This window comes from Onychostoma macrolepis, chromosome 14, assembly GCF_012432095.1.
Source record: "Onychostoma macrolepis isolate SWU-2019 chromosome 14, ASM1243209v1, whole genome shotgun sequence".
In the NCBI taxonomy this organism is placed as follows: Eukaryota; Metazoa; Chordata; class Actinopteri; order Cypriniformes; family Cyprinidae; genus Onychostoma; species Onychostoma macrolepis.
In genome coordinates, this window is record NC_081168.1 from 7,437,464 (window position 1) to 7,456,266 (window position 18,803).

At 34.8% G+C, this 18,803-nt stretch overlaps 1 protein-coding gene across 4 annotated transcripts; it reads right to left on the minus strand.

Annotated features, from left to right (window-relative positions):
• Positions 1-207: 207 nt before the first annotated feature.
• Positions 208-17,168, minus strand: micu3b (mitochondrial calcium uptake family, member 3b). 4 transcript variants are annotated; one of them, XM_058798912.1, is made up of 15 exons: positions 16,798-17,167; positions 15,415-15,559; positions 13,199-13,230; positions 13,039-13,117; positions 10,071-10,118; positions 9,875-9,957; positions 9,720-9,794; positions 7,795-7,836; positions 6,437-6,532; positions 5,181-5,272; positions 4,708-4,879; positions 3,214-3,322; positions 2,982-3,139; positions 2,194-2,262; positions 208-1,726 (listed from the first exon to the last, which is right to left on the minus strand). In XM_058798912.1, exons 1-14 carry the CDS (start codon positions 17,029-17,031, stop codon positions 2,194-2,196), a joined length of 1,434 nt encoding a protein of 477 aa, XP_058654895.1. In that variant the 5' UTR covers positions 17,032-17,167; the 3' UTR covers positions 208-1,726. The 4 variants fall into 4 exon arrangements, with proteins under 4 accessions (XP_058654895.1, XP_058654896.1, XP_058654897.1 ...); XM_058798913.1 differs by lacking the exon at positions 7,795-7,836 and having other exon boundaries at positions 16,798-17,168; XM_058798914.1 differs by lacking the exon at positions 6,437-6,532 and having other exon boundaries at positions 16,798-17,150.
• Positions 17,169-18,803: the final 1,635 nt, after the last annotated feature.

Sequence of the window (18,803 nt, forward strand, 5' to 3'; positions counted from 1 at the left end):
AAAAAAAAAAACACATGGTTACTATAACCACAAATTAACCATGGTTTGGCTACATAGTTTAACCATGGTATTTGTAGTAAAACTATGGTTATACAAATGGTAATCAATATGCAAAAAGAAAAGAAAACCATGGTTAATACACTTTTAATAGAGTAAAACCATGGTTAATTTTTGTAGAACACAGACCAGAAATGACACAAATTGTGGTTTTTAAATTTATTCAAACCTTTTAAGCAATCTGAATACTAATGCATAAAAAGTATACTTCACATAATGGTAGCAACAGATGCACACTAATATAGAAGTTAAAAAGAATGAAAAAGATGGTCTTCATTTCTTAAAAGATTTACATGAAATGGCTAATTAAATGAGCAATTTTAGGTTATAAAGCTCTAAAACATGGCCTATATTCTGTAGAAAAGCATGGTAGGTGAGACTGGAGCTAATTGTCACACAAGGCAGTTGTCACAAAAGTTAATAATAAAACGAAGTTTTGAGTAAAAGGTCGAGATAAACAAATGCCTGTTGTCCTGTTTTACGTTGGTTCAAAACTGTCTTAAATTATGGTGATATAATGATGATACTGTTCAAAAGCTTTTTGTTGCCAATAATTAAAAATGTCTGCACAGATGTTGACTTTAAAAAGAAGAAATAAACACCCTGAGAATTATTCACTAGAGTAATGTGTGACAACTAGCCCTGGCCTCCCCTATAATATTACTTAAGACAATGATAATAAAACCGCACACTGTAATATTCAAAAAGACTGTAATATGCTCAATCACCTAAAAAAGAACAATCAGAAACAACTTAAGCCTAAAGCACTGTCAGTATTCTGAAGACACGTCAGTTAAAACCGTTATAAAATCATTCACAGAGATGGGTATCATATCTCTAAACCTACATGAAACCAGGCCTGATTAGACTTCAGAGGGATTCGGTTTCTTCTCGTTTGTTGTTTTGGCTTCGTAAGATGTTTCTTAAAGGAGCGGCAGTGTAAGAAACTCATGAAAGAGGTGGAGAGAGGGATCTGTATGTGTAGCACATTGTGAGATTACTGAGGACTCATTATTGCTGTGTGCACTCAGCACTGTCAGACCCTGTGTAAGCTGATCTGGGTGGTGGGCAGTGGACAAGCTCAGAGAAACTATGTTAGCAATGTCCTCATTGTAAGGAAAGATTATCTGGCTTATAACTCCTTGAGAAGCAAAAAACAATGCATTGCCAATACAGAACTACAGAGGCATAAAAACCCAAGAGCACTTTTTCTTTACACAAAATAGATCAATAAATAGAATAAATAACTGTACATGCCATCAGAATTCAGCACTTTTCACTTAAATTTATGTCATCATACATAAAGACACTACTTTGTAAATCATTAAACAACATAATTTATCCCAAAATGTGGGCACTGGACCCATTTAAATTTATAAGACCTTTAATAAATGACTCTTTGATTAATAAAAGTATCATGGCTATTTCATTAAAGTGTTATCCCTTTTAGTTAATGGCTTTTAAAGAGTTCAGAAAGTGCCAGCCGAGTGACAAAGCTGTAACTACAGTCTAGGGAGGTAGCATGTGTTAATCTAATTATGGCAGTATTTCTATCTTACAGAGTTTGACACAGGTCAGGTAGATAATTGCATTGAGTCACTGAGAACTTTAATCCAACTTGAGATTTCTTCAGTGTGATGTGAGGGTGAAGAGAAACACTCAGCGGGACCTGCACAAATTAAAGACATAGAGACGAACGGCATATCAAATGATGATTTATCTACATCATAACTGAATCTAACAGGTGATACTTTGAATACCAATGCGCTTTATAAAAATAGCAACACCTGTTATTTCACTCAAACTGCAAATATTCCCACAGTAAGTCTAATTGTTCCCTGTTTTTAGGTGTTTTATATTGCAAGCCTTTTTCTTGTGGGTTGGGCACTGTATTCTATTACTGTGTTAAGTCCTAACACACTGTGTTAGGCTGGTATCTTGTATCTCTGGATAGCAGACATTAATTTTACAGAGTAATCTGATGCTGGAGAAACAGCTTTGGCTGAATGCTGAGCAGTGCTAGCGCTGTACTTCAGTATCATTCATTTGGAATTCTCCAAGGCAATATCATGAAGCCAAACTAAAATCACTGAATAATACCCACTTCATTCTTTTTCTATTCAACCATGAACTTACCTATTTAGCAGTGAGTTCCTTCTTCATGCAGGCTTTAAAGGATGTGAATCTCTCCTCGCCTTTATATCCCTGGGTTCACGTGGATAATATAAAGGATAATTTGGTTTTATGTCATCAATAGAAACATTATCTTCAAAATGCTGTTGATGAGACTACTAGAATACTAAATGAACAATAAATGGCCACTAGATGTCAGCAAAATTGCACCCACAATAAGCATTTACTTTGTTGAAATAACGCTGTGAAAGACAGCAATATAGGGTTTGTATATACAAAACTTTTGGCGTCTGTAAGATATTTTAAAAGAAGTCTCTTTGTAACAATGTTAAAGTCTGTCACTTTTGATTAATTTATAGTGTCCTTGTTAAATTAACACATTAATATTTATTAAAAGTCGTAGCCTACTGACACAAACAATTTAATGTTAGTGTAATAATATTAATAGTAAATCTATTAACAACAGTACGACAGTAATGACTAACTTGAATTTGAGTTTAAATTGTTATTAAATGTGTTTTAAAAAATCTATCCTGTCAAACCGAAATGTGTTATGGTGACTAACAGTTGGTTTGCATATTAAAAACACAAACAAATCTCTCCCAGATACAAACATTAATGCCATGTGTTCATTCAAATCCTCAAACCAGATTTCTGAACCACCTGATTTTCTCCACTTGGATCTCAGAAACCTGTTTTAAGGCTCAGCAGTGGATCATAACTCTATTCTAATTGCTGTGAAAGCTGGAAAAATGGCATTTAAACAACTGGAGAAAACCATCAATCTTTACCCAGGAGCCACGATGCAGCCGGTCCTTCATCATCCCAATGAACTCCTTGAAGCTCAGCTGGTCATCATGGTCCACATCAAAGATCTTGAAAACAGTGTTCACAAGGTGTCGTGACAGCTTCAGGCCCGTGGCCACATAGACCGCACGTGCAAACTCATCTGTGAGAACCAAACATCATTACCCACAACAGTTTCAGGAGTAAATGGATTATACGAATGGCTTATATGTTTACCTTGTCCAATTGGGCGATTTGCATAGTTGTACATTTGCATGGCAATGGTAAAATCCTCTAAGTTGTTGAGGAACTGAAAAAAGGTCCTAAACTCTTCAAACGTGATGCCCTAGAAGAGAAAATCAGTGTTACATCAGATGAAATCATCAGTGTTCCTTTTAAGAGGAACCTTTGGGCAAAGGAAAGATAATTAAGATAATTAACTCATGCAGAGAGCTAGTACATAAAATGATGAATTTCAAAATATATCGCTATGGTCTCAGAATAATAAATGCAACACAAGTGTCTAAAGTGTCTGTGGGACCTTGAAGAGCGATAAAAGATCCCAAGACAGAAAACAGCAAAGTCAAACAATCCCAGTACACAGCTCTCCTGCTCCTATACAATTTGAGCTGTCGACACGTTTAGATTGTTTTGTTTAAGGAGAGGTCGGGTAGCTTGTCGACTCTTCTAAAGAAGATTAACCTGATACTTGCATACATAAAAACAAAAGGGGATGTGTCCAAAATATCTCAGCGCTAGCAGATTACCCAAACAGCGGCCCTTTTGATTTCCACTCATCCATTTCCAGGCACTAGAGCCACGTCTTTTTCTGAAGCCTCTCTTGCAACCAACAACAAGCGTTGTACAAATGATCTAATGAGTAATATGTGACGCTTTGGTGGTTTTACAAGTTAAGCTGTATTGCAATATCTCTTAACTTAAGAATAAAAACCACTTATATAGCAATGGCCATCCACCAACAGCCTCTTTGAGCAGCTGAAAAGAGTCTAACCTCATAATGTGAGGGTCAATGTGCAAAAAGGGAAACAACCTAAAGAAAAAAAGACACCGGCATCACTCAGATTATAAATATCTGTCTCTCTCTACTATGTGGTGGTATTTGTTTTGCTATGCAATGATTTGAATAGACCCATTCATGAAAAATACATCAACTTAGATAAAAATAAAGGAGTAGAACTATTAGAATATTGACAAATTGATGTGATTGAAAAAGCAGTAAGTTCATACCAATCTAGCTCCTTTGGCTAATGTTCTGGCAAGGTTCTCTAAAAGTTATGGACAAAAGTTGTTCTAGTAACGTTAATAGAACATTTGTTTAAAGTTATCTGGTCTGTTGATCTCAAAACATGATTTATATGCAATGTTCATTTAATGCTTTTCTTAAATATTTTAGTTGGACATTAATTTTTTTTAAATATTACTAATTTCAGATTTCAGTAACATTCCCATAATGTTTGCAAAACTATAAAATAAAATAAAAAATTGAATGTTTTGAATGTTCTGTTCCAAGAACATTCAGAAATCGCACTTTCATAACATAATGGGAATGTTTGCAAAATGTTCTTAAAAAATATTTTGTTAGATTTTACTATTTTGATGGCAAATGCAGATTGCCATAAAATGTAAATGTGACTAGCGCTTGACTGGAAAGCCTCCTGATTTTCCTGTGTGTGTGTGTGTGTGTGTGTGTGTACAGAGCAAATGTATTACCTTCTCATCGGGTATGCTTTGACGCACATTCTCAAGGTAGCCTGTGATGTTCTCGACTGTGGTGTAACGCAGCAGGATCCGAGCGAAGTCTTCCTCACTGATGGTGGTCATTCCCTTGGAATAGCTGAGGAACTCAATCTCAAGGACTTCTGTCTGCAAGTTGTCCATGAATCTGCCGACAGAGTGTGACACACTGTGTTAAGAGGAGATGCCATCACTCGCTCAGTAGGACACTAGACTAAGTGACTGGACCATCCCAACATGCTTTAAAACCAATACAACATCCTCACTGAGGGCCTCAGGCCTTCTTAGGGGTCATGCATTAATAACATGTATAAAAACACAGTATGAAGAAACCTGAGGCTGTATTACAGAAACTTAATTAAACATCATGATAGAGATCAAACTTAATTTAAGACTAAGGAAATCCAGCAGTCTCGATTTGGGTCAAAGTCATGGAATCTGTCACTTACCTGTAGAAGTCATCAAAGTTAAGTTCACTTTTGCCCTTTCTTCCAAAGAAATGCACCAGCAGAGTTGTGTCGGTGACATTTTCTGGTTCGTGCTGTGAAAGCAAATTTTGAAAATGCATTATTCAGCTGTAAAAACTGAATATGGGAGCAAAATTTGTCACAGAATAAGTAGCTTGATGAGGATATTACTCTACAGCCATAAACATAACATATCACAACATAAACAACACAGATACAAACACATAAACGTAAAATGAACATAAATTGGCAAAGAAAAATATAAAAATATTAATTAAAAAGCAATTGACTAACTGAGATCAGACTTGAAAAAAGCAAAATCTCTATCATACATCTTAAAAACACACATAAACAATTGTCCTTTGATTTGGTGGCCTTCAGCTAGCTGTGAATATTGATTAAAGGGATCATGAAATTTCTGTCATCGTTTTTTCACACTCATGATGGTACTCTAGCTCTCCTTAGCACATTCTTGAGATATTTTTATAGTACTTATTGCATTTTGAAAGCTCCTGTCCCTACATTCAATGTAAATTAGATCTGCATAAAATTTTTTTATTTTTTTAAATCACAGATTTGGAACAACATGAGGGCAAGTAAATGATGACAGAATTATTCCTATTCCTATCTATAAAGTCTTGTAAATCTAATATGCACATGTACTAATATGTTTGATAGAGCAAAGACACATCATGGAGCAGCCGACATCATCTCATGCCACGCAAACAACAGGTTGCTCGTGCAGAAATCTGCATACAAGATATACCTCAATGCTCCTTTGCAGCAATGTATCATTACAAAAACAAGAGGCATACTGTATCTCATAGTCTTTTTAACAAAGATGCCTTAAAATGTCAACTACAAAGTATTTCGGAAACTTGCATTATCATAATATTCTAGATATCGTCAATATCATAGCATCAATATCATACAATAACAATAATTTTATTTCAAATAATAATAATTTTTATTGACATGCAAAAATAAAGCCAAATATCATTTATTGTGCGGTTCAGTTACCTTCATATGCATTTTAAGGTCTTGAACTGTTTATTAATATCTAACTGTAACAACATGAAGTGTAGTGACATTAATGAATGAAAATGGTGATACCGCAAAAAAAAAAAAAAAAAACACACAAAACAATGGGCAGAACCTCACATGGGATGGGGTACAGGGAATGGCCACGGGTAATATGAGATTCGAATGAGAAAACATGAGCTTGAGGATACTTGTACCTCCATTAGATCTGAAAAGAGAACTATTCTCGCACCATGCCTTAGAACATCCCAGAAACTTCTGGGTTCAGACTGAGGCTGCTCTTTTTTAAGTACCTGCATATCAGAGGTGAAAATATTAAAGGCTTATCAAAACTCACCAAAACAAGATTCAGACAATACAGTGAAAGACTATTCCACATGCAAAATCCACCTGAATTAATGCAACATAATGCGAAGTAAACTTCATTGCACCCTTCCAATGAATTTCTTTCTATGTGATCAGTGCTGTTTTATCTTAGATCTGTTATTGTTTTGTTTTCTAGGTTTTTTATTTAAGTATTCACTTACGTAAACTGTGCTTTCAAACCAATCAATATAAAACACAGCTCATATTTCTGTCCATAAGTCAGCAGAACCACAGATGAAAACACACAAGATATGTGCAGTGTAAAGTAGACCTAATTGTCCTCTACTGTTCACCGAAAATGCAGTTGTGAGTCCTGAAAAGGTATCAAGGTAAGAGTGTAACCATATTAAACACTAAAATACAGGACAGACAATCATATTCTGCTGCTGTGTGAACGTGACCTTAGTGCTTCAGTCAGTAAACAAGCACTCTGAATCAATCCAGTTATGTCCTTGCCAAGATAAACAGTGGATTGTGTTCGGTATTATTATATTTTTTAAATCAGCACAAGTATATTGTGGTTTACACAGACAAACATTGACTGAACAGAGCTGAAAGAGCTTCTCATTTCTCTTGTTTGGTGCTGAGACTGGCTCATTCCTCAGCTGCAACTCTAAGTGACACAAAACTCTTCATGGTCAAGCCGTCGCATGAAGTAACCTAAACCCAAATACCACTCTTCAAGCAACTGTAAAAATAAAACATGGGGGTCCAGGGAGAGTTGCCATTCTTCAGGTGAGGGCCTTTTAACGTGATTCTGTGAGACCATTCCTTGGCAGAAAGCTCCTGACAGTAGACAAGCAACATAAATCATCTGTTTCAGCCTCTGGATGATTTTTCTGCTCTCCTAGACAATAGAGCTGCATTTCAGACTGAGCCCCATTAGAGCTGCATTGTCCCTCCTCTCTGGAAGTGAGCCATGCGTGAGGGTCACTCTGTTACGCCCTATCCAAACATTTCAGTATGTAAAATAATATTGCTCACTGACTGTCTGAAAGAAGCCACTGAATGTGGATGTAACCCTTCTGGTTTATTGAGCACTAATTAGGGTGAAGCTGCATAAACATTAGTGGTTACAACGGGCATGCATGTTTGCTGTTGCTCATGACTGTACAAGTTCAATCAAGCACAGACCACATGCTAAAAACAAATCATACTCATAAGGATTCTTTAGTACACAGATACATACATTGCTGCTGACAGATCCTTGATGTCCATACAGTTCCACACTCTCACACACCGAAGATTATGATGGCGTGCAGAACAGGAAAGAAATCAAATCAAATCAAATCACCATTCAGCATGTTTTTCAAAACACAATCTATAATAATCAGCATTTCCCCAGCATGAGAGATAAGAGACTCATTGTAGTCTTGTACTCTGCAGAAAGATATTCATATTTTCATTGTGCAAATTTGTTCAAATCAACATGCATGAATCATGCACTACATTATCTCTCATATTTAAATGTGATTGAGAAGAACATGCAACAATAAAATCACTAGTCGTGGATTTCTATTTCAACAGATGTGTTAAAAAATGAAGGAATAGTTCATCCAAAAATTTCTAACTCTTATAACTTTATTCCTCTTTCGTGGAACACAAAAGGAGAAATTCATAGCAGATAATGGATAGATATAGATGATAACAGTGTTAAGGAAAGTTACTTTTAAAATTAATGCATTACAATATTGTGTTACTCCCTAAAAAAGTAACTAATTCATTCATTACGTTACTTTTTATGGAATGTAATGCATTGCGTTACTTTTGCATTACTTTTTAAATCAGGGCCTGGGCTTGCTTGATTGTTTTTAATATAAAAAGTTCTGCTTTTGGCCAATGTAAAAGCGCTTTCACACCAAAAGTGAAATGAATAAGCCTCAGACTGAAGAAGATGGAAATCACATCTGTACAGTAGAGGGCGCAGCTCAAACAAACCTTACTAAAAAAAAGGTCATTTTTGCTTATTAGTATGAATGAACTGGATCATCAAATGTCAGCAGCAAATACATTGTTTATAAAATGGGATTAAATGCATAGGATATATATATTAATTATAATATAATTAATTATTGTAGGTGTGAGTCATATTCCGAGGACATTTTACTACTACTTGAGGAACACTGAATCTGTTTTTTTTGCAGGTGAGATGAGTAAATGCATGTCCACATTTAGTCTAGAATTACAGTAAGCATCATGCACTCCCGATTTCTTTCAGCATTGGACAGGAGAGCTGTCAGTCAATAAATGGGAAAATAAAGTAACTTTTGTTACTTATTTGAAAAAGTAACTCAATATTTTATTGTAAATGAAAAAGTAATGTGTTACTTTACTAGTCACTTGAAAAAAACTGTAATTTATAGCATGCAATGAAAGTGAATGGTGACCATGGCTGCCAAGCAATTTCAGTCTCTTCCTCAAGTCAAGTTATTTTTAACTATATAGCTCTTCATACAACAAAGATTAACAGTGCAGCTTAACAGTGAAGGAACAGATGCAAACTTCATTAAATATGACAAATACAATTTAATTCGGTAATGAGTAACTCTACTGTGGACAGTATGTCATTGTTCAACTTGAGTCAGTTCAGTGTATTCAATTCAGTTCAATAACAGTGCAGATGTTGCAAAGTCCATCAAACAATTTGATTTACAACTATAAAGCAGCTCTAAAGAAGACAATATAGTCATTATTTAGATCAAGTTTTGTTCTCACCTCAGTGTTAGTGCCATCAAATCGCTGATATTACTAAAGAGTAAGTCTTTTAAACCCCATCTAAGCAAGCTAAAGTCTTGCCACATGTTAAGCAATCAAATAGGTTTATAAATCTTGAAGTTTAATGCATGAAACGTATGGACTGCTTTTATGGAGCACTATTAATTTTACTGAATGGAGCAGTGTGAACATTCTTCAAAACTTTTCCTTTGGTGTTACTCAGATAAGAAAGAACTACGGGTTTGAAATCATGATAGAATTTTCTTTTTCTGGAAGAACTATTTCCTTACATTACTTTCAAATACCTACACATCGAATCAAGATATGGCAAAAGAATGTGCTCGTGCAACTGAGGACTGTAAAATGCTTTTGGTAAGAAGGCAGAAATGTTTTTCTTACCAGTTGAGAGTAACGGTCAGGATCTCCTCCTTGCTCTTTTTTCTTTTCATTTTTCTTGCGGAATATCTCTTCCAGCTAAATGAAAAAAGTAGAAATTTATCTTGAGGCATTCCGACGCTCATATTAATAATAAACAACAACAAAACCAACCGTACCACCATGAATTCCCTCTTATCCACCATTTCATTGCCATCTGCATCAAACATGTTGAAAGCTATTTTAAAACCTGCATGCGGCTCTAGAAGACAAAAGAAAGACATATAACGCATCTTCATGCAGCTACATTTCTCATGACTATTGTTTGTGCTAAACAAGCGTGCAGTGGAGGGTTAAACCTAAAGACAAACTTACTTGTCAAAATGCAAAGTAGAAACAGATACTCTGTGTAAGCGATGACACCTGAAAAACAGCACATAAACATTTCCTTTTAAGAGCTCAAAAAAAGCTTGTTTTCCAACATCCCAGAACCTGCCATCAAAATAAATTTTACCATCAAATGTCATTTAAACCTTTCTTCTTTTACATCGATAAGATCTAAGAGGATCCCGTTCTTTTCTCTTGTTTGGTGTTCTCTTTGCACAAACAAAGACGTTAAAACGAAAAAGTAACCAGGCTGGACACAAACCCAAACAAAATTAGAGCAGGCCAATGGCTCCTGAGTTCCCCTCTGTTTATTTTCTTAGGTGTAAAACATTCTCAAGTGATCTGTAACTGATTGCAGATGCCTGATGTGGGTTTGTTTTCCTTTTTGAGGTCTGTTAGTCCTTTGTTGTGTGAGAGGAGAAGAAAGGAAGAGCAACTGTCAGGTCTCTGTCTAGGAGAGACTTAAGGAGAATTGTTCCTGCCACTGAAAGCATTCCCAAGCTTTTGTTTGAAGGAGATGATAGTGACTTGGACACAGATAGTTCAGGAGGGCTTCTTTGAGTGCTGTGGGAAAAGGACTTTGGAATGTTTAAGGAAACGGATGAAGAAAGGTAGAACAGAATAGAGAAGATACATTTTCACATTTCAGGCCACCTTGATTCGTGAATTCACCACTATTTTGTATTTGTATATAGCTAATGCTGTGAATAGTTCAAATGTATTATATGCAACAATTAAATAATAGTTCAAATGTATTATATGCAACAATTATTTTCAACATTGATAATAATGGTAATTGTTTCTTGAGCAGAAAATCAGCATATTAGAATGACTTCTGAAGGATCACGTGACACTGAAGACTGAAGTAATGATGCGGAAAATTCAGCTTAATCACAGGAAAAAAATTCCATTTTAAAATATATTCAAATAGAAAACAGTTTTATTTTGTAATAACATTTCACTTAATTTGATCAAAAAGACAGTAAAAACTGTAATATTACTGTAATACATATACACTGTAAAAAAAAAAAAAAAAGTTGAGCCAACTTAAAATTTTAAGGCAACCAGCTTCAGCAGATTTTTGAGTTTGCTCAACTTATTTTTGTGGGAGATTCTCAAATTTTTGTTGTATAAACTTGTTGTGAAAACTCAAAACATGTAACATATAAGCATATGCATACATGTATATTCGTGTGACTTTAATGTGTTGATTTATTACATATTTTACATTTAATTGAATAAAATATCATGTTATATTCATTTGAATTTAAATTCATTTGGACATATTAAATTCAGTACTTTTAGATTCGATTTTTTTTAAATGCATTTAAAAAATATCATGACCCCAGATCCATATGTCAATGCCATCAGAGCAATTTATGCCTGAAGTACAACTTTTTGTAATATCTATTCAGTGCTTCATCTGCTATAAGTCTTTATATTATCTTAATTTACATGCTTTATTTAGCAAATATTCATTTATGTGATTATTTGTGATAAATTGATTGCCCTATGTATACCTACACTATTCAAAACCTAAGTTAAGAGATCAGCAGCTGCCTGTACATTTAGTCTTTTAGGATCCCAGACAGGTTTCATTAGAGCCACACACCTTCAGTCTTGCAGAAAGAAACCCAGCCCAGGAGCTCAAACAGTTGTCAGAACACAAAGAATTCCACAGAAACAATTCATATAGAGTGTCAGTGATGGAGATGTAATCCAACTCCATTCTTAGAATTCATACTGTCCAGAGTGATACGGGGCTGCCACTAAGACAAGTCTCAACACTGCAAAGTTCAAACAGCTTTTTTCATTTTCTGAAGTAAAGCTTTGTTCACAGATCAAGCCTATCTTCTTTTTTTTTTTAACCTAAGTGCAGCTTTAACATTTAACAGCCGGATTAAAAGCCCAAATCCAGGCACTGGCACTCAAGAAGAGCAACGGTGAGCAGAGATATCATGCACTATGTGGAGTGTTTTAGTGTTTAAAGTGTAAGAAAGAACATTACAAGGAATGTACTGTTAGTACATCTTGGAAAGCCCCTCGTTAAAAGCTGAACATTTTCTCGTAATTTTTAACTACTCTGTATTAAATTAGAAATTGCATGAGATATATATATATATATATATATATATATATATATATATATATATATATGAATATATATTCTTTAAAAAAAAAACTTTGTGCCAAAAGTCCACATGGCCTGAAAAAAATACATTATATAAAATAGATTAAATTACATTTTCTTTCTTTCTTTCTTTAAACATTGTGGCCAATGTCATTTTTAGAAATCTTGCAATACCATACATTTCCTTTTAATTCGTCTATTGTTGCTGATATGTCTAGTACGATAAGCAAACACTGCTTTTTCTTGAAGCACGTCTAGAAAGTAAGACCTCAGGGTAATATAAAGCTGGGTAATTTATGGATTAGTATGACTGTGTGAGCGTGGCGCACCCCTCGGCTGAGTGTGTGATTATTTTCTATTCAAAACGACATACCACATGTTATGCACTGGGTGTTTTTTTGTCACCTTCCTATCTGTGATTATCCCAGAGCAAAGTCACAGTAATGTCAGACTGATTGAGAGATAAGAGAGTATTTACAGCCTGTGCACTCTCCTGCTGCATGAGGCCAAGTTTCAGGATCCAGACTTTCATAACACTGTGTATGTGGGTGGCCTAAGCATCTGCACGCTAAAAACTGTATCCTAATTGCAACTACATCACAATATCTGTTTTAATTGTAAGCACATCATCCATAATTTGCCCATTACTGTATAATAACTGTATTTAGAATGATAGCCACACACGTGGCAGTTTGAAAAAAGATCCTCTCAAAGTCAAGTTGCCTGGAGGCATTTACTGTAGTAAACAATGATCAAATGACAAAGCATTATACACTGCATTATACAATACAAATTAATTTACATAACAAGATTATTAGATCTCACCTCTTTCCCGCAGGTTTCGGAACAGACAGGATGATCCTTTCCAAACAGGTGGTGTATCTGACAGAATTTTGTCTAGATCCTTTTACAAAAGCACATTTGGTATCATTCACATTTTCTAATCTCAGAAGTAGATAAATATACAGTTAAAGAAAAATCAAACCTGTTTTGCGAGGGATCTCCAAAACCTCTTTTCTAAAAAAAAAAAAAATGAAGACAGATATAAGAATTAGTTATGGTATTATAAAAACTATTTCTAAATGAAAGCAGATCAAAGATAAAAATGGGTCAAAAATATAGCATAACACACTATTTTATGTACAATAATTATTTTTCGTATCTGAAAATGTAAGTGACTGTGCAATTTCCTGAAATGCATGATTACTTGCCAAAGATAGCTAGATAGAATTATTCTTTATTAAATAAAAGAGATTACATTTAATACATTTAATTTTTGTTTTCAATACAATTTAATAAATATAGAAATAAATTTTTTTATAAAAATCCAAATATTTACAGTGGTAAGCAAAAAAAAACAAACACTTAAAACAAACAACTACAAGGTTCAGATACAAACTGTAGCTTCTGTTTATATAATGCAGTCAAATTGTGTTTTACAGCCACAGCATAAAACCGTAAATATCACTATTCGTTCCGTCACGCATATGCCATTAAAGATGGTGATGCAATGTTTGCCTGCCATATTACAGTTCACATTTTACTCTCGTCTGCACATTCCAGGAAGTCCAAGTTTCAGATAGCAGCAAACATGACTGGTTGAAACTCAACACCTCTACAAGTATAGCTGGGTTCTGAAAATACATTTATAGAGCATATCAACTCGACCATCTGGGCCGATCTCAGTGCCTTTCCACTTTATGTGAGATATGAACTTAATGAATTCAGATAAGCTGAGATCCACGGTACCTGACACACATGTTTAGAAGTTGTCTGTCTAGCTGGTTTCAGATTTTGGTTACAGAAATTGCTCATAAGTGTCATGCTGGCAGAGAGAGATGACTATCTTCATGCAGGTGTTGCGGCTACATATGTTGATTTTATGCCTGCAGGGTTACTTGCTTTTAAGATAAAAGGGTTATTCCTCACTGAGGCAAATATTGGTCATAAAAGGTATAGTTCATCCAAAAATGAAAATCCTGGCTTTATTTACTGCTAATGTCATGCTGTTTGAAATTCATTTTAAAAAATAAAGAATATGCTATTCTTACTTCCTTTTGGGTTTGATTTATAAATGAATTGGTTTATCTGGTTAACAAAAACACTAGTGTTAATGATTTGTGATTCCTAGCCACTGTTACTTTTCTTTTATGGTGCTTTTAAATTCCTTTTAAAGCTTAAATGCTCCACTGAACACAGAAACTAGCACTTTCTTCAGGTTTTCACTTTTGATCAACAGACAAATCATGTTCTACGGGTTTGAAACAACTTGACGGTGAGTAAATTATGATCATTTTTATTGGGGGTAATCCTTTTAACTAAGAATGGCTAGGTCAATTGGAGGAAGCCCTTTTGTCCAGCTTTTGCTAACATTCCTATTAAGATATGAAAACATTATTTATGATTGTTCTCTGAATGTTCAAAACACTCAGTTTTTTAAAGGTTTTTAGAACTTTTGTTATGCAAACATTACGGTAACATTCCATTTTGTCATTTTGTAACCATTACAGGAACGTTGCTTTTAAAAGTTCACAAAATATCCTGAAACAAGTAGAAACATATGAAAACATTACACGAAATAAACTGTTCCATGAATGATGCATTGTACAGTAATGTTTTTGTGCTAATGTCTTGAGAACATTATTAAAGACCAGATAACTCTGAATAAACATTCTAGTAACATTACTAGAAGAACGTTTGTTCATAACTTTTCCAGAATATTAGTCAAAGTTCTGAGAACATTTCCTGTTAGCTGGGTAATTGATGCTTTCATATCAGCTTTCAAATTTTGTCATTTGTAAAATGTTTTCATGTTTCATGACAGATCACCTCAGTTCAAGTGGCACGTGAACTGATTATCACTTCCTCTTTACAAGTTATAGCACGAAATAAACACAAATAGACATCAGCAGGTATCTTGTTTCAACTGCTTAAAGATGTCAGTACATCATTTTTCAAGTTCAAGTCCACCAAGGTTAATATACTCTATTGTCTGGTTTGTTTGCCAGACAAAAATGGCAGATTCTGCGTCATTGGTCAGATGACCTGTCTATCAAACACCCCACGAAGGGCCAATTATTTATGTCAATCAGTGTTACTTGCCATTTGTCAGCCACTAGGATTCTGAGAGCTTCATGTGGTAGTCTATAGTTACACAATAATGAGTTCTAAGAAGGATTATTAACTGTTTGTGCGACTCACTCTTTGGTTCGCTCATAGTGACGGACTCAATGAAGTCGAGGGGAGTCATGTAAAGCTGTCCATCAAACTCCAGTGAACTGAAGAGCCTGAACCTGTGCTCATGGGCTGACATCGAAACCTCTTCATCTTCAGCAGATGCACTGGCCTATAATTAAGCAATTTAACATCTCAATTAGAGGACACAGAAATACAGGATAAGACAGACGTGACATTGGAGAAAGTACTAGCCACCTTCTCTTTCCTTGATGGCCTCCTCCTGTACAAAAAAAACAAAAACACACATGCACACAAACATCCACAAGCAGAAATATCAAGAGGACAGTGTTCTTCTCACTCTACAGTGGCCAGCAGCCAGGCCCACTGGGCACTGTGCAAACACCCTGGGAATGTGTGCCCTGCTACTTATTACCCCCATCAAATGTCGACCCAGCTGCCAAGCTGCCGTGTCCAGTTACCTCAACCCTGGATTCCTGTGTCTCAATCCACAACTCAAGGTTACGTCTGACCCAAGCAGATAAGAGTACAAAACAAAAGGGAACAGTGCGGACAGAGTCGCACAAGAATGATTCAATCCTGTGTGGTTTAATGATCAATCAGATAACAGTCAAAACCAAGAGTATGTGTACCAGAGGCACTTAAACATAATCCAGAGGGTTCTTTTGCATCGTTAAGCCTATAAAATAGAATAATTAATAAATAATGTGATTAATCTCATGATTTAATAGCACATTTTTAACGAAAAAAATAAAATAATGTGTGTTATAAGATATATACATGTGCAGATGACCCTTGTGTCAGAATATAGTTTTTTTTTCTCCTGTAGTATTTGTTATTTTTTTGTCTAAAAGTGACTTTAAAAGGCCTAATAGGCCTAATGACATTACTCTCTCACAATATGAGTCTAAGAAAAATATTGTAGTTTAGGAAACACCAATGTAGATCAAAATACTGATGTACTAATGTAAACCTGACTGAAAGCAAAATGGCAAGAGATTTTGACAATACAGGAGAAATGGTTGTTGACTCAATTTGCATAACTAGTAAAATGACCCTGTCAGAGCACAAGTCAATAGTACACAAGCAGTATAGATCTATAAAATGTCCAGTATGTACAACACCTATAATATTTGTTCAAATATTTCTTTAATATGTTTTATATATATATATATATATATATATATAGAATCACAGTGTATCACCTGACTGATTAATTGGGAACCCGAATTCAGCACCTCTCTAGTGGAGAGCGACAGTTTTGATGGCACATGAACTCCACCGATTTTACGTTTTTTTTAGAATAATAAAAACCGGGATGCTATAGAAATATTCAGTGTAAAAACAAACGTAAACATTTAAAAATGTAGCCTACTAAGATATAGATACCTTCTCTTTTGCAGCCACTGCTGGCAGCGGAGAAATCAATGCACGCAGGCTCGCATTGTGCTGGTAGTAAACAACAGCGAATCCACCGACAGTGATGCACAGTCCTGTCCCTACACGCCTCAGAACTGCTCTTTCCCTCGACGACCGTCTGCTGTTAAAGTACAGGCTTAAACCGTTTGTAGAGCTGGTGAACTTGTTTCGAAGAGCCAGAAAGCGACGCACGGCGGCCATCATGACGGTGTCACCGCGGACAGACCGCGCTCACTCATCGCGAGATGAAATATGCGACCTCGCTACAGCAGCGCATGGTGCATCAACGCATTAGCAGCTGTGTTTGCAGAAATTGCAGTCGTTTGTCGTTTCTATTCAGGACATAGTTAGAAGTCATAGTTAAAGCCCTCAGACCTCAACATGTCATGTTTCAACGTTTGGAGAAGACGTCCATTAACAGTGGTTCTTTATTTAATTGGTAACACTTTAGAATACTGGTTCTACTATACAGGAACAAGTGTCTAATGCACTATTAACATTGTAGTAACTACCATTACCTAACAAGAAACTCTGATTCATGATTTAGTAAGTAATAGCGCTCAGTTGAAACTGGTAGTTCACTATTAGCAAAACAATAACCACTATTTTTTAAATATATCCTGGAGAACTACTAAGAACTACTGTATACAGGTTCATAATTAATGTGAATTGTGCATAATGTATAATTAATTCTAAAATGAAGATCATGGTAACCCACTAGTAATGACTCAAGAATTACCAAATCCTTCTAAAGGAACTACTAATTACTTGAATCAGTATTCTGAAGTGAAAAGCATTATAACTCCCTAATATTGACTGACTTCATTGTAAGCTTTTGAATATATGTAATGTTTTGGATAGTAATGACTCATGTGTTATTACATCCTTCTGAAGAAATTACTAATTATTTGGATCAGTATTCTAAAGTGAAGATCATGGTAACCCACTATGATTTAAGTCTTACCAAATCTAGCAAAATTAATTACCAAAATCTTACAAAAACCTCAAAAGTTTACAATGACGTCAGTAATTATTAGGGAGTTATCACAATCTTCACTTTAGAATACTGATCCAAAAAAATTTAATTCCTTTAGAAGGATGTAGTACCACCTGAATAGTTACTATCCAATACTTTACAAAACTCTCAAATCTTACAATGATTTCAGTCATTACTAGAGAATTATCATGTTATTCACTTTAGAATACTGATCCAAATAATTAGTAATTCCTTCTGAAGAATTTGGTAATACTTGAGTCATTACTAGTGGGTTACCATGACCTTTACTTTAGAATTAATTATACATTATGCATTATTCATATTAATTATGAACTTGTATACAGTAGTTCTTGGGGAGGTATTAAAAAATAATGGTTACTGATTAGCTAATAGTGAACTACCACATTCGACTAAGCAATATTATTTACTAATTCATTAATCAGAGTTTCTTGTTAGTTACTAGTAGTAACTAGAGTGCTAATATTGCGTTACTCATGTGTTCTTGTGTAGTTATTCATTAATGATGGAACAGTATTCTAAAGTGTTACCATTTAATTTTTTGTGGGTTTCTTTTACACTCTTAAAATTTGAATTTGGTAAACAGTTTGAGCTAAAATACTACAGGAGAGTTTGGGTTTACTGTGTTTGTGTGTGTGTCTCAGATTTTCGTATAGTATTCCCATATTTGTCTGCTACAAATTGAATATAGAAATCTATTCCTAAAAAATTTACAAATTATTGTCAAGGGCAAATTGACATGTTCAAAATAATTATGCCATTGCCCATCATGAGCGTGTTTGTGAATGTGTCAAATGTTATCTAATCACAGTCCACTGCAAATATTTGTATAGGTTCAGAAGTACATTTTATTATTTATATCCTAATAACAACATTGTAGTTACTATAGTAAAATAATTATAACATTTTATAGGAATTTATAGTGAAATAAATTGTAATAAGTAGTAGGCCTATATATCTT